The 12603-nt window shown below is 45.6% G+C and overlaps 1 protein-coding gene across 1 annotated transcript in view; it reads left to right on the top strand.

The window, feature by feature from the left end:
* The window catches only part of LOC121541428 (nucleoporin NUP188-like), a 60412-nt gene that overhangs the window by 33268 nt on the left and 14541 nt on the right, over positions 1-12603 (top strand). Inside the window, exons 26-36 of the mRNA XM_041850427.2 lie at positions 675-844; positions 2606-2743; positions 3060-3255; positions 4687-4764; positions 4907-4992; positions 5162-5307; positions 6689-6870; positions 7138-7338; positions 10959-11051; positions 11419-11571; positions 11699-11836. Coding sequence (XP_041706361.1) covers positions 675-844; positions 2606-2743; positions 3060-3255; positions 4687-4764; positions 4907-4992; positions 5162-5307; positions 6689-6870; positions 7138-7338; positions 10959-11051; positions 11419-11571; positions 11699-11836 — 1581 coding nt within the window. The remainder of the gene's footprint in view (positions 1-674; positions 845-2605; positions 2744-3059; positions 3256-4686; positions 4765-4906; positions 4993-5161; positions 5308-6688; positions 6871-7137; positions 7339-10958; positions 11052-11418; positions 11572-11698; positions 11837-12603) is intronic.

Below are 12603 nucleotides of genomic sequence, written 5' to 3'. Positions count from 1 at the left end.
CCAATTTCACGCTCCCTCAAAACTTGAGACTTCTGTGGCATTGTGTTGTGTGACAAAACTGCACATTTTAGAATGGCCTTTTATTGTCCCCAGCACAAGGTGCACTTGTGTAATGATCATGCTTTATTAATCAGCTTCTTGATATGCCACACCTGTAAGGTGGATGGATTATCTTGGCAATGGAGAAATGCTCACTAACAGGGATGTAAACAAATTTGTGCACAACATTTGAGAGAAATAAGCTTTTTGTGTATATGGAAGATTTCTGGGATCTTTTATAATAATAATAATATGCCATTTAGCAGACGCTTTTATCCAAAGCGACTTACAGTCATGCGTGCATACATTTTTTTTTGTGTATGGGTGGTCCCGGGGATCGAACCCACTACCTTGGCGTTACAAGCGCCGTGCTCTACCAGCTGAGCTACAGAGGACCACATATTTATATCAGCTCATTAAACATGGGACCAACACTTTACGTGTTGCGTTTATATTTTTGTTCAGTGTAGATAAGATGTTTGTTTTTTGAGTTTCTGAATCTTTATACGAGATTAATTCCTCTTCCCATCTCAAGGCTGTGGACTCAGAGAGTTCAGTTATTTAAAAGACAAGTCTTTCTTTTCTCCTCTCTTTCTTTCTCTCTCTCTCTCTCTCTCTCCCTCCTTCCCTCTCAGGAGTTTGTGCTGGGTGAGTGGAGCTGTCTGCAGGTGGTGTTGGACCTGATCGACTCCAGGCAGCAGGGGAAGTACTGGTGTCCCCCCCTGCTGCACCGCGCCACCCTGGCCTTCCTCCACGCCCTGTGGCAGGACCGACGGGACAGCGCCATCTCTGTCCTACGCACCAAGTGAGTGAACTATGACCCTGCCTGAGACACACACGTAAACACGAACCCACACACACACACACACACACCAACATGAGAGATGATGCAGTATCATTGGTTTTATGAGTTTCATGTGTTTTAATATATTAAATCTACAGTGAGGGGAAAAAAGTATTTGATCCCCTGCTGATTTTGTATGTTCGCCCACTGACAAAGACATGATCAGTCTATACTTTTAATGGTAGGTTTATTTGAACAGTGAGAGACAGAATAACAACAAAACAATCCAGAAAAATGCATGTCAAAAATGTTATTAATTGATTTGCATTTTAATGAGGGAAATAAGTATTTGACCCCTCTGCAAAACATGACTTAGTACTTGGTGGCAAAATTCTTGTTGGCAATCACAGAGGTCAGACGTTTCTTGTAGTTAGCCACCAGGTTTGCACACATCTCAGGAGGGATTTTGTCCCACTCCTCTTTGCAGATCTTCTCCAAGTCATTATGGTTTCGAGGCTGACGTTTGGCAACTCGAACCTTCAGCTCCCTCCACAGATTTTCTATGGGATTAAGGTCTGGAGACTGGCTAGGCCACTCCAGGACCTTAATAAGCTTCTTCTTGAGCCACTCCTTTGTTGCCTTGGCCGTGTTTTGGGTCATTGTCATGCTGGAATACCCATCCACGACCCATTTTCAATGCCCTGGCTGAGGGAAGGAGGTTCTCACCCAAGATTTGACGGTACATGGCCCCGTCCATCGTCCCTTTTCATGCGGTGAAGTTGTCCTGTCTCCTTAGCAGAAAAACACCCCGAAAGCACAATGTTTCCACCTCCATGTTTGACGGTGGGGATGGTGTTCTTGGGGTCATAGGCATCATTCCTCCTCCTCCAAACACGGCGAGTTGAGTTGATGCCAATGAGCTCGATTTTGGTCTCATCTGACCACAACACTTTCACCCAGTTCTCCTCTGAATCATTCAGATGTTCATTGGCAAACTTCAGACGGGCCTGTATATGTGCTTTCTTGAGCAGGGGGACCTTGTGGGCGCTGCAGGATTTCAGTCCTTCACGGCGTAGTGTGTTAACAATTGTTTTCTTGGTGACTATGGTTCCAGCTGCCTTGAGATCATTGACAAGATACTCCCGTGTAGTTCTGGGCTGATTCCTCACCGTTCTCAAGATCATTGCAACTCCACGAGGTGAGATCTTGCATGGAGCCCCAGGCCAAGGGAGATTGACAGTTATTTTGTGTTTCTTCCATTTGCGAATAATCGCACCAACTGTTGTCACCTTCTCACCAAGCTGCTTGGCGATGGTCTTGTAGCCCATTCCAGCCTTGTGTAGGTCTACAATCTTGTCCCTGACATCCTTGGAGAGCTCTTTGGTCTTGGCCATGATGGAGAGTTTGGAATCTGATTGACTGATTGCTTCTGTGGACAGGTGTCTTTTATACAGGTAACAAGGTGAGATTAGGAGCACTCCCTTTAAGAGTGTGCTCCTAATCTCAGCTCGTTACCTATATAAAAGACACCTGGGAGCCAGAAATCTTTCTGATTGAGAGGGGGTCAAATACTTATTTCCCTCATTTAAAATGCAAATCAATTCATAACATTTTTGACATGTGTTTTTCTGGATTTTTTTGTTGTTATTCTGTCTCTCACTGTTCAAATAAACCTACCATTAAAATTATAGACTGGTCATTTCTTTGTCAGTGGGCAAACGTACAAAATCAGCAGGGGATCAAATACTTTTTTCCCTCACTGTATGATATTTCCTCCCACAGAGATATGTTTTGGGAAAACCTGACCACGCCTCTGTTTGGAACCCTCCCCTCCCCCTCAGACATCACAGAGCCTTGTTTTCTGGAGACCTGTGCCTTCGTCATGAAAATCATCGGCCTTGAGATCTACTATGTGGTCAGGTAACTAGGCTACATGTTCATATTTCTATGGTTGCTTAGAGCAATTTAAGATGGTATATTTGGTGGATTGAGTTGTTACTGGTATCAATGGCTCCATCTGTCAAGTATTTTGTGTATCTGTGTGAATTGATGGAGCAAAATGCAAAACAAATTCCTGTGAAAATAAATTAATAAAATAGAGATATGAAATAAACTAAATGAGATGGACTTTTGAAATGTAATGGATAGATTAGACACAATTCCCTATCCTACCTGAGATACATTCATATCTGTTCTACACAGTACACTTCTATCTGAACGAACCTCTGTTCTACAGTGGCTCCCTGGAGAAGTCTCTGAAGGACGCGCTGCAGAAGTTCTCCAGCGGGCGGCACTATGAATACTGGTCCCAGTACCTCAAGTCCCTTGTGGTGCACGTGGCCGAGACTGAGGAAGAGGGCATGTGCTCGTTCTCCGAAACCCTGATGGTCATCTCAGCCTGGTGCATGCTGCTCATCCTCTCCACCAGTCACGTACGTCATGACCCAATAATGTATGCAAAATATATGTATGCATGTACAGTGCCTTCGGAAAGTACTCAGACCCCTTGACTTTTTCCACACTGTGTTACATTACAGCCTTATTCTAACATGGATTAAATAAATAAAAATCCACAGCAATTTAACACAATACCCCATAATGACAAAGTGAAAAGTTTTTTTTTTGTTGTTGAAATTTTTGCAAATGTATTAAAAATAAAAAACAGATACCTTATTTACATAAGTATTCAGACCCTTTGCTATGAGACTCGAAATTGAGCTCAGATGCATCCTGTTTCCATTGATCATCCTTGAGCTGTTTCTACAACATGATTTGAGTCCACCTGTAGTAAATTCAATTGATTGGACATGATTTGGAAAGGCACACACATGTCTATATAAGGTCCCACAGTTGACAGTTGTCATGACTCTCCTGACAGTGGATCACCTGTTAAATCCACTTCAATCAGTGTAGATGAAGGGGAGGAGACAGGTTAAAGAAGGATTTTTAAGCCTTGATACAATTGAGACATGGATTGTGTATGTGTGCCATTCAGAGGATTAATGGGAAGACAAAAGATTTAAGTGCCTTTGAACAGGGTATGGTAGTAGGTGCCAGGCACACCGGTTTGTGTGAAGAACTGCAACGCTGCTGAGTTTTTCACACTCAACCGTTTCCTGTGTGTATCAAGAATGGTAGCTTAGTGGTTAAGAGCGTTGTGCCAGTAACCGAAAGGTCGCTGGTTCTAATCCCGAGCCGACTAGGTGAAAAGTCTGTCGATGTGCCCTTGAGCAAGGCACTTAACCCTAATTGCTCATGTAAGTCGCTCTGGATAAGAGCGTCTGCTAAAATAAATATAAAATAAAATAAAAGATTGGTACACCATTCAAAGTACATCCAGCCAGCTTGACACAACTGTGGGAAGCAGTGGAGTCAACATGGGCCAGCATCCCTGTGGAATGATTTCGACACCTTGCAGAGTCTATGCCCCAATGAATTGAGACTGTTCTGAGGGCAAAAGGGGAGGGTTCAACTCGATATTAGAAAGGTGTTCCTAATGTTTGGTATACTCAGTGTATATGTGGAATATATATCTATCCATCCATGGTCACGTACGTTATCACATCCCACTACACACTGCTCTGCGCTGAACTGTGACTTTCAAGTTCAAGGTTGAATTATTTCAAGTGCAGTTTTTTCATTCTTTGGGTTATAGTAACGATATGAGACTACCAATTTCATGTGAGCAGTTGTATTAGTTTAGTTACAAGTACTGGAACTTGTACTGGAACTTGTTGTTGTATGTTATATAAACCTGTTATAATTTATAAACCTGATGAGTCCTGAATTGATTTTTGTCGAGAATGATATGCTGATATGTCAATGTGATTGGTTGGTTGATTGATGTGTGGTGTTGTCTCCAGTCAGATGTGATGCAGTTGAAGGAGGACTCTGCCAGACTGAAGCTCTTCATGGACGTACTGGACGGGACCAAAGCTGCTGTGAGTTAGTCACCATGACAACTTGGTGTCTCTTCCTCTCTTGAATTTCATCTCTGTACTCCTTTTAACTCACTCGCTTTCTCGTCCTCCCTCTCTCTCTCTCATCTTTTCACTCATGCTCTCGTCCACTCTCTTTCTCCAGTTGCTGGTGCCCATGTCGGTGCCCTGTCTACGTCTGGGATCCATGATGGCTACCCTCCTGCTGATCCTGCTCAAACAGTGGAGAAGGTGTGTGTTTGGATTGATGTAATATATATACATTGTGTCCACTCAGGTTGAAAAATCAGAATGCTGAAAATCATCTCCCAACTGTGTTCAGTCAAAACTCTCTCTGTACATCTTTCCCTCTTTTTCCCCATCCCCCTCCATCATCCTCCACTTTCTCCCCATCTTGCAGTGTGGTGGCCACGGCCCCTGACGTGTTGTCTCCCCTCACTCTGATCCTGGAGAGTGTCCTGCAGAGCGACCAGCAGCTGATGGCGAGGACCAAGGCCAAGGTGTTCTCTGCCCTCATCTCTGCGCTGCAGATACAGGGCCTCAATGGTAAGGGAGGGAACAACCGCTGTGTGTGTGTGTTGGTGTGTATCTGCATGTGTGTCTATGGTATTACCAGGGGTGAAAGTAGATGTCATTTCTTCCCAGTACGGGACCTGCTATGTGTGCAAGTGCTTGCGGGCCTAATCATAGATTTGCGTTAAAATCGTCTGTGCAACACTCTCACTACCGAGTTCCAAACTGCCTCTGGAAGCAACGTCAGCACAAGAACTGTTCGTCGGGAGCTTCATGAAATGGGTTTCCATAGCCGAGCAGCCACACACAAGCCTAAGATCACCATGCGCAATGCCAAGCGTCGGCTGGAGGGGTGTAAAGCTCGCCGCCATTGGACTCTGGAGCAGTGGAAACGCGTTCTCTGGAGTGATGAATCACGCTTCACCATCTGGCAGTCCAACGGACGAAAATGGGTATGGCGGATGCCAGGAAAAAGCTACCTGCCCGAATGCCTAGTGCCAACTGTAAAGTTTGGTGGAGGAGGAATAATGGTCTGGGGTTGTTTTTCATGGTTCGGGCTAGGCCCCTTAGTTCAAGCATACAATGACATTCTATACGATTCTGTGCTTCCAACTTTGTGGCAACAGTTTGGGGAAGGCCCTTTCCTGTTTCAGCATGACAATGCCCCCGTGCACAAAGCGAGGTCCATACAGAAATGGTTTGTCGAGATCGGTGTGGAAGAACTTGACTGACCTGCATAGAGCCCTGACCTCAACCCCATCGAACACCTTTGGGATGAATTGGAATGCCGACTGCGGGCTTAATCACCCAAGATCAGTGCCCAACCTCACTAATGCTCTTGTGGTTGAATGGAAGCAAGTCCCCGCAGCAATGTTCCAACATCTAGCAGTTATAGCAGCAAAGAGGGGACCAACTCCATATTAATGCCCATGATTTTGGAATGAGAAGTTTGACGAGCAGGTGTCCACATACTTTTGGTAATGTAGTGTATTTCCAATCTCCAAACAGAGGTGAATGGAAAGCGACACCTTTTACACAAAACACCAATAAGTTTAATGACATTTGGCGATTGTCATTAGGCCAGAATTTATGCGTCCACTGCTGTCCGCGTGTCTCTGTGTCTGCCATGGCAAAATGTCTGTGTTCTTGTCGAACCACATCGCATTTTGGAGCGTAGACTATGCCACCTGTTTTAAGGTTCGGTAATGATAAATAATGGTCTAATAGCCTACAGTTTTCTTGACATTTTGTTTTTATTACTGTGATAGGCTCATGTTTGACTGCTACGGCGTACCCCCCCTATTTATTTTGCCGGGACGCCGTACCGGACTGTACCGCCTTACTTTCACGCTATGGTATACCACTGTATACATGACATGTACAGCACTGTAACAGTGTTGCTTGTTACATTTAGCAGGTGGTGAGATTTCCCAGCTGCCCCAGCTACTGCTGTGTGTGTGTGAGACTGTGCAGGATGAGGCGCTGGCACTGATTGACAGCACGCGTCACACGGCCCAGGCAGGGGACGTCCCTGAGGACAAGGACAGCATGGAGACGGACGCCCCCCGTAGCTTCCAGAAGGACCAGAGGGACGGGGTAAGTCACACAACCAGACAGAGGCTGCCGTTTTACTCTAAACGCACACAGTGCCTACCTGTTGTTCCAAGTGTTTTGAAAAGCATACCCTGACAATTGATAAAAGATGCTGAATAAATGATCATCTATGACGAACTTCGTCAGGGCAGCTCAGCATGTTACATGTCTGTGGTGGATCGTCTCTCAAGTGTAGTTTATGTGAAGCAATTTGACTAAGTGGTCTGCCTTCATATTCTCTGTACCCCTCTTCCTCTCTCTTTCTCTCAGGTGTGTGTGCTGGCGTTACACCTGGCTAAGGAGCTGTGTCGTGCCGACGAGGACGGGGAACACTGGGTTCTAGTGATGAGGAAGGTTCCCGTTCTCCACTCGGTTCTCAGCACTCTAGAACTGAGCCTTCGATCCAAACAGAACCTCTACTTTACTGAGGCTGCCCTGCATCTGCTCCTCACGCTGGCCCGCACGCCACAGGTACACACAAGCCACAGGTACACACACGCCACAGGTACACACACACCACAGGTACACACTAGTCAACAACCGATTTGAACTACTGGCACACAACTCGGACACCCATGCATACCCCACAAGACATGCCACCAGAGATCTCTTCACAGTCCCCAAGTCCAGGACAGACTATGGGAGGCGCACAGTACTACATAAAGCCATGACTACATAGAACTCTATTCCACATCTAGTAACTCATGCAAGCAGTAAAATTAGATTTATACAGTGAGGGAAAAAAGTATTTGATCCCCTGCTGATTTTGTATATTTGCCCACTGACAAAGAAATGATCAGTCTATTATTTGAATGGTAGGTTTATTTGAACAGTGAGAGACAGAATAACAACAAAAAAATCCAGAAAAACGCATGTCAAAAATGTTATGAATTGATTTGCATTTTAATGAGGGAAATAAGTATTTGACCCCTCTGCAAAACATGACTTAGTACTTGGTGGCAAAACCCTTGTTGGCAAAACCCTTGTTGGCAATTACAGAGGCCAGATGTTTCTTGTAGTTGGCCACCAGGTTTGCACACATCTCAGGAGGGATTTTGTCCCACTCCTCTTTGCAGATCTTCTCCAAGTCATTAAGGTTTGAAGGCTGACGTTTGGCAACTCGAACCTTCAGCTCCCTCCACAGATTTTCTATGGGATTAAGGTCTGGAGACTGGCTAGGCCACTCCTGGACCTTAATGTGCTTATTCTTGAGCCACTCCTTTGTTGCCTTGGCCGTGTGTTTTGGGTCATTGTCATGCTGGAATACCCATCCACGACCCATTTTCAATGTCCTGGCTGAGGGAAGGAGGTTCTCACCCAAGATTTGACAGTACATGGTCCCGTCCATCGTCCCTTTTCATGCGGTGAAGTTGTCCTGTCCCCTTAGCAGAAAAACACCCCCAAAGCATAATGTTTCCACCTCCATATTTGACGGTGAGGATGGTGTTCTTGAGGTCATAGGCAGCATTCCTCCTCCTCCAAACATGGCGAGTTGAGTTGATGCCAATGAGCTCGATTTTGGTCTCATCTGACCACAACACTTTCACCCAGTTATCCTCTGAATCATTCAGATGTTAATTGGCAAACTTCAGACGGGCCTGTATCTGTGCTTTCTTGAGCAGTGGGACCTTGCGGGCACTGCAGGATTTCAGTCCTTCACGGCGTAGTGTGTTACCAATTGTTTTCTTGGTGACTATGGTCCCAGGTGCCTTGAGATCATTGACGACATCCTCCCGTGTAGTTCTGGGCTGATTCCTCACCGTTCTCATGATCATTGCAACTCCACGAGGTGAGATCTTGCATGGAGCCCCAGGCCGAGGGAGATTGACAGTTCTTTTGTGTTTCTTCCATTTGCAAATAATCGCACCAACTGTTGTCACCTTCTCACCAAGCTGCGTGGCGATGGTCTTGTAGCCCATTCCAGCCTTGTGTAGGTCTACAATCTTGTCCCTGACATCCTTGGAGAGCTCTTTGGTCTTGGCCATGGTGGAGAGTTTGGAATCTGATTGACTGCTTCTGTGGACAGGTGTCTTTTATACAGGTAACAAGCTGAGATTAGGAGCACTCCCTTTTAAGAGTGTGCTCCTAATCTCAGCTCGTTACCTGTATAAAAGACACCTGGGAGCCAGAAATCTTTCTGATTGAGAGGGGGTCAAATACTTATTTCCCTCATTAAAATGCAAATCAATTTATAACATTTTTGACATTGATTTTTTTGTTTGTTATTCTGTCTCTCACTGTTCAAATAAACCTACCATTAAAATTATAGACTGATCATTTCTCTGTCAGTGGGCAAACGTACAAAATCAGCAGGGGATCAAATACTTTTTTCCCTCACTGTATATAGCAAGCCACGGCCACTTAACCCACTGTCTGTAGGAGCTAACCATTTTCGTGGGTGGTTTTCCTTAATAAACTGGCCACTGACTGTATACACTACATGATCAAAAGTATCAGTACTCCTTGAAAACTTCTCATTCCAAAATCATGGGCATTAATATGGAGTTGGTCCCCCCTTTGCTGCTATAATAGCTTCCACTCTTTTTGGAAAGCTTTCCACTAGATGTTGGAACATTGCTGCAGGGACTTGCTTCCATTTAGCCAGAAGAGCATTAGTGAGGTCGGGCACTGATGTTAGGCGATTAGGCCTGGCTCGCAGTCGGTGTTCCAATTCATCCCAAAGGTGTTCGATGGGGTTGAGGTCAGGGCTCTGTGCAGGTCAGTCAAGTTCTTCCACACCGATCTCGACAAACCATTTCTGTATGGACCTTGCTTTGTGCACGGGGGCATTGTCATGCTGAAACAGGAAAGGGCCTTCCCCAAACTGTTGCCACAAAGTTGGAAGCACAGAATCGTCTAGAATGTCATTGTATGCTGGAACTAAGGGGCCTAGCCCGAACCATGAAAAACAGCCCCAGACCATTATTCCTCCTCCACCAACCTTTACAGTTGGCACTAGGCATTCGGGCAGGTAGCGTTCTCCTGGCGTCCGCCAAACCCAGGTTTGTCCGTCGGACTGCCAGATGGTAGAGCGTGATTCATCATTCGAGAGAACGCGTTTCCACTGCAATGGAGTCCAATTGCGGCGAGCTTTACACCACTCTGTCCGACGCTTGGCATTGTGCATGGTGATCTTAGGCTTGTGTGTGGCTGCTCGGCCATGGAAACCCATTTTATGAAGCTCCCGACGAACAGTTCTTGTGCAGACGTTGCTTCCAGAGGCAGTTTGGAACTCAGTAGTGAGTGTGGCTGAAATAGCGGAATCCACTCATTTGAAGGGATGTCCAGATACTTTTGTATATATAGTGTGTATCTGACCATTTTCTAAACTGTATAGTTGCGTGATATGATAGCATTTTAGCTCCAAGATGAATGGTTTTGACCACTACATTTTTGCTTACCTACACTCTCCACTGTTTTGATTGGTTTAATGTTAGCTAAAAACCACGTTTCTATCCAGAAAATAAGTCACCCGCCAAAGAAAATTCGTAATTTGCAGTGTGCATGATCATGAGTAAAATTATTGTAGCCTATCATTTCACTTCCCCTGTGAGAACCATGAGCACAGGCTGACTTGGCTTTGCTGTACCGTAGCCGAAGCCTGCCAGCAGCCTACCTACCAAAGGTTGCAACGTGTCCATTACAATGTAGAAAAACGCATGTCAGGTATCTTTCAATAGTTATCCAGATTACTGGAGCTTCATCATATTATTTCTAACTATTTCTATGGCGAATTCGCAGCCACAATTTAATTGAATGGTATTGAATATCGGCATAAGATATCGTCCATCGGCTTCCTTGCTCGTAAAATAAAACATATTGGTCATTCTCTAGTACACACACACCACAGGTTCTCTCGCTCTCTCTATCTCCTCTCTCTCTCTTGTACAGAAGGACACCAATTGTCACACACTCCCCAATGGCACAATGTTGAGTACTGTAAAAAGACTTAGATGTAATATTATTAGATCTCATTATCTCTTCTGCAAAGACAAACCTATTTAAACATGAAAATGTACTAGGTATATCAACCACATTAGTAATAAATTGATATTTCAGCCATTGACCATGTTCTGTGTCCTGTCCACCAGGGGGCAGCAGCAGTAGCCAGGGCCGGAGTCATCCAGAGTATCTGTCTCCCACTGCTCAGTGTCTATGAAGTGCCCTCCAATGGAGCCTCGCAGGTAACACACAACCACAACATGTCCGCATCCCAAATGGGGTGCCATTTGGGATGTGGCCCATGATAAAAGCATTGATATAAAATGACTAAATGACCTCCGTGATGATGAGTCGGAACAGGACGCAGTCGGTCACTCGGTCATGGGTCACGTTCTGTGTCTCTGGGTTCAGTTCTCCACAGCATGTGTATTTTCAGTTGAAGACATAGAGGCATTTGTCTGAAGAGGGAATTACATAGGCTGCATCCCAAAGGGCGCCCTATTCCCTACATAGTGCACTACTTTTGACCAGAGCCCAATAGGCCCTGGTCAAAAGCAGAATAGTTATTGTAGTATTATAACGTTAGCCCCTCTCCATCTCCCTGGTCAGGGTTTCTCCCGTAAGTCCCAGGACTCTCCGTGCTGGCCTGGGGTGTACCGCCTCTGTATGTCCCTCATGGAAAGCCTGCTCAAGACGCTGCGCTACAACTTCATCAACGAGGCCCTCGACTTTGTTGGAGTGCACCAGGAACGCATATTGCAGGTGTGTGTTGTCTGTCTGTCTGTGAGTGTGAATGGTCATATCTCTGTGTAATGTTTCCTGAGGTTTGTGTGTATGTGTGTGTGTCTGAACATGAGACCTAAAGTGTCTGTCTCTTTGTTTCCTTCAGTGTCTGAATGGGGTGCGGACGGGCCAGACTCTGGTTTGTCTGGACGAGGCTGACCACACGGTGGGCTTTCTGCTGCAGCTGTCCAGCTTCTGTAAGGAGTGGCAGTTCCACCTGCCCCAGCTGCTCCAAGATGTACAGGTCAGCCAGCACTGACCAGTAGCACTGAGCATCACGTATACTGTCCATCTGTATCTTATCAATATTTTTTGTTGTTGGTAGAAATCAATTTACATTGAGCATTTTTGTCATTTAGCAGCCGTTCTTAACCAGAGCGACTTACATTTAGTGCATTCATCTTAAGATAGCTAGGCGAGACAACCATATATCACAGTCATAGTAAGTACATTTTTCCTCAGTAAATAAGTTATCTGCATTGTCAGTGCTAGTAGGAAAAGATAAGTACAAGTTTAAAAAAATATATATATATATATTGATGGTGGGGGGGGGGTGGAGAGAATAAGACTGAGCTGTCTTATTTAAGATGCTCTTTGAAGAGGTAGGGTTTCAGACATTTTCTGAAGCTGGGCAGAGACACTGCTGTCCTAGCATCAAGGGGAAGCTCGTTCCACCATTGGGGTGCCAGGACAGAGAAGAACTTTAACTGGGGGTCGGACGGCCAAGAGACCAGAGGTGGCAGAACGGAGTGCTCTGGTTTGGGTGTAGGGTTTGTGCATAGCCTGAAGGTAGGGAGGGGCAGTCCCCGTTGCTGCTCCGTAGGCAAGCACCATGGTCTTGTAGTGGATGTGAGCTTAGACTGGAAGCCAGTGGAGTGTGCAGAGGAGCGGGGTGACATGGGAGAACTTGGGAAGGTTGAACATCCGGCGGGCTGCGGCGCACTGGATAAGTTGCAGGGGTTTGATGGCACAAGCGAGGAGCCCAGCCAAAAGAGTTGCAGTAGTCCAGAC

Source organism: Coregonus clupeaformis, chromosome 27, assembly GCF_020615455.1.
Source record: "Coregonus clupeaformis isolate EN_2021a chromosome 27, ASM2061545v1, whole genome shotgun sequence".
In the NCBI taxonomy this organism is placed as follows: Eukaryota; Metazoa; Chordata; class Actinopteri; order Salmoniformes; family Salmonidae; genus Coregonus; species Coregonus clupeaformis.
The sequence above is the reverse complement of the archived record's forward strand: the minus strand, read 5'-3'. Positions and strand labels throughout refer to the sequence as shown.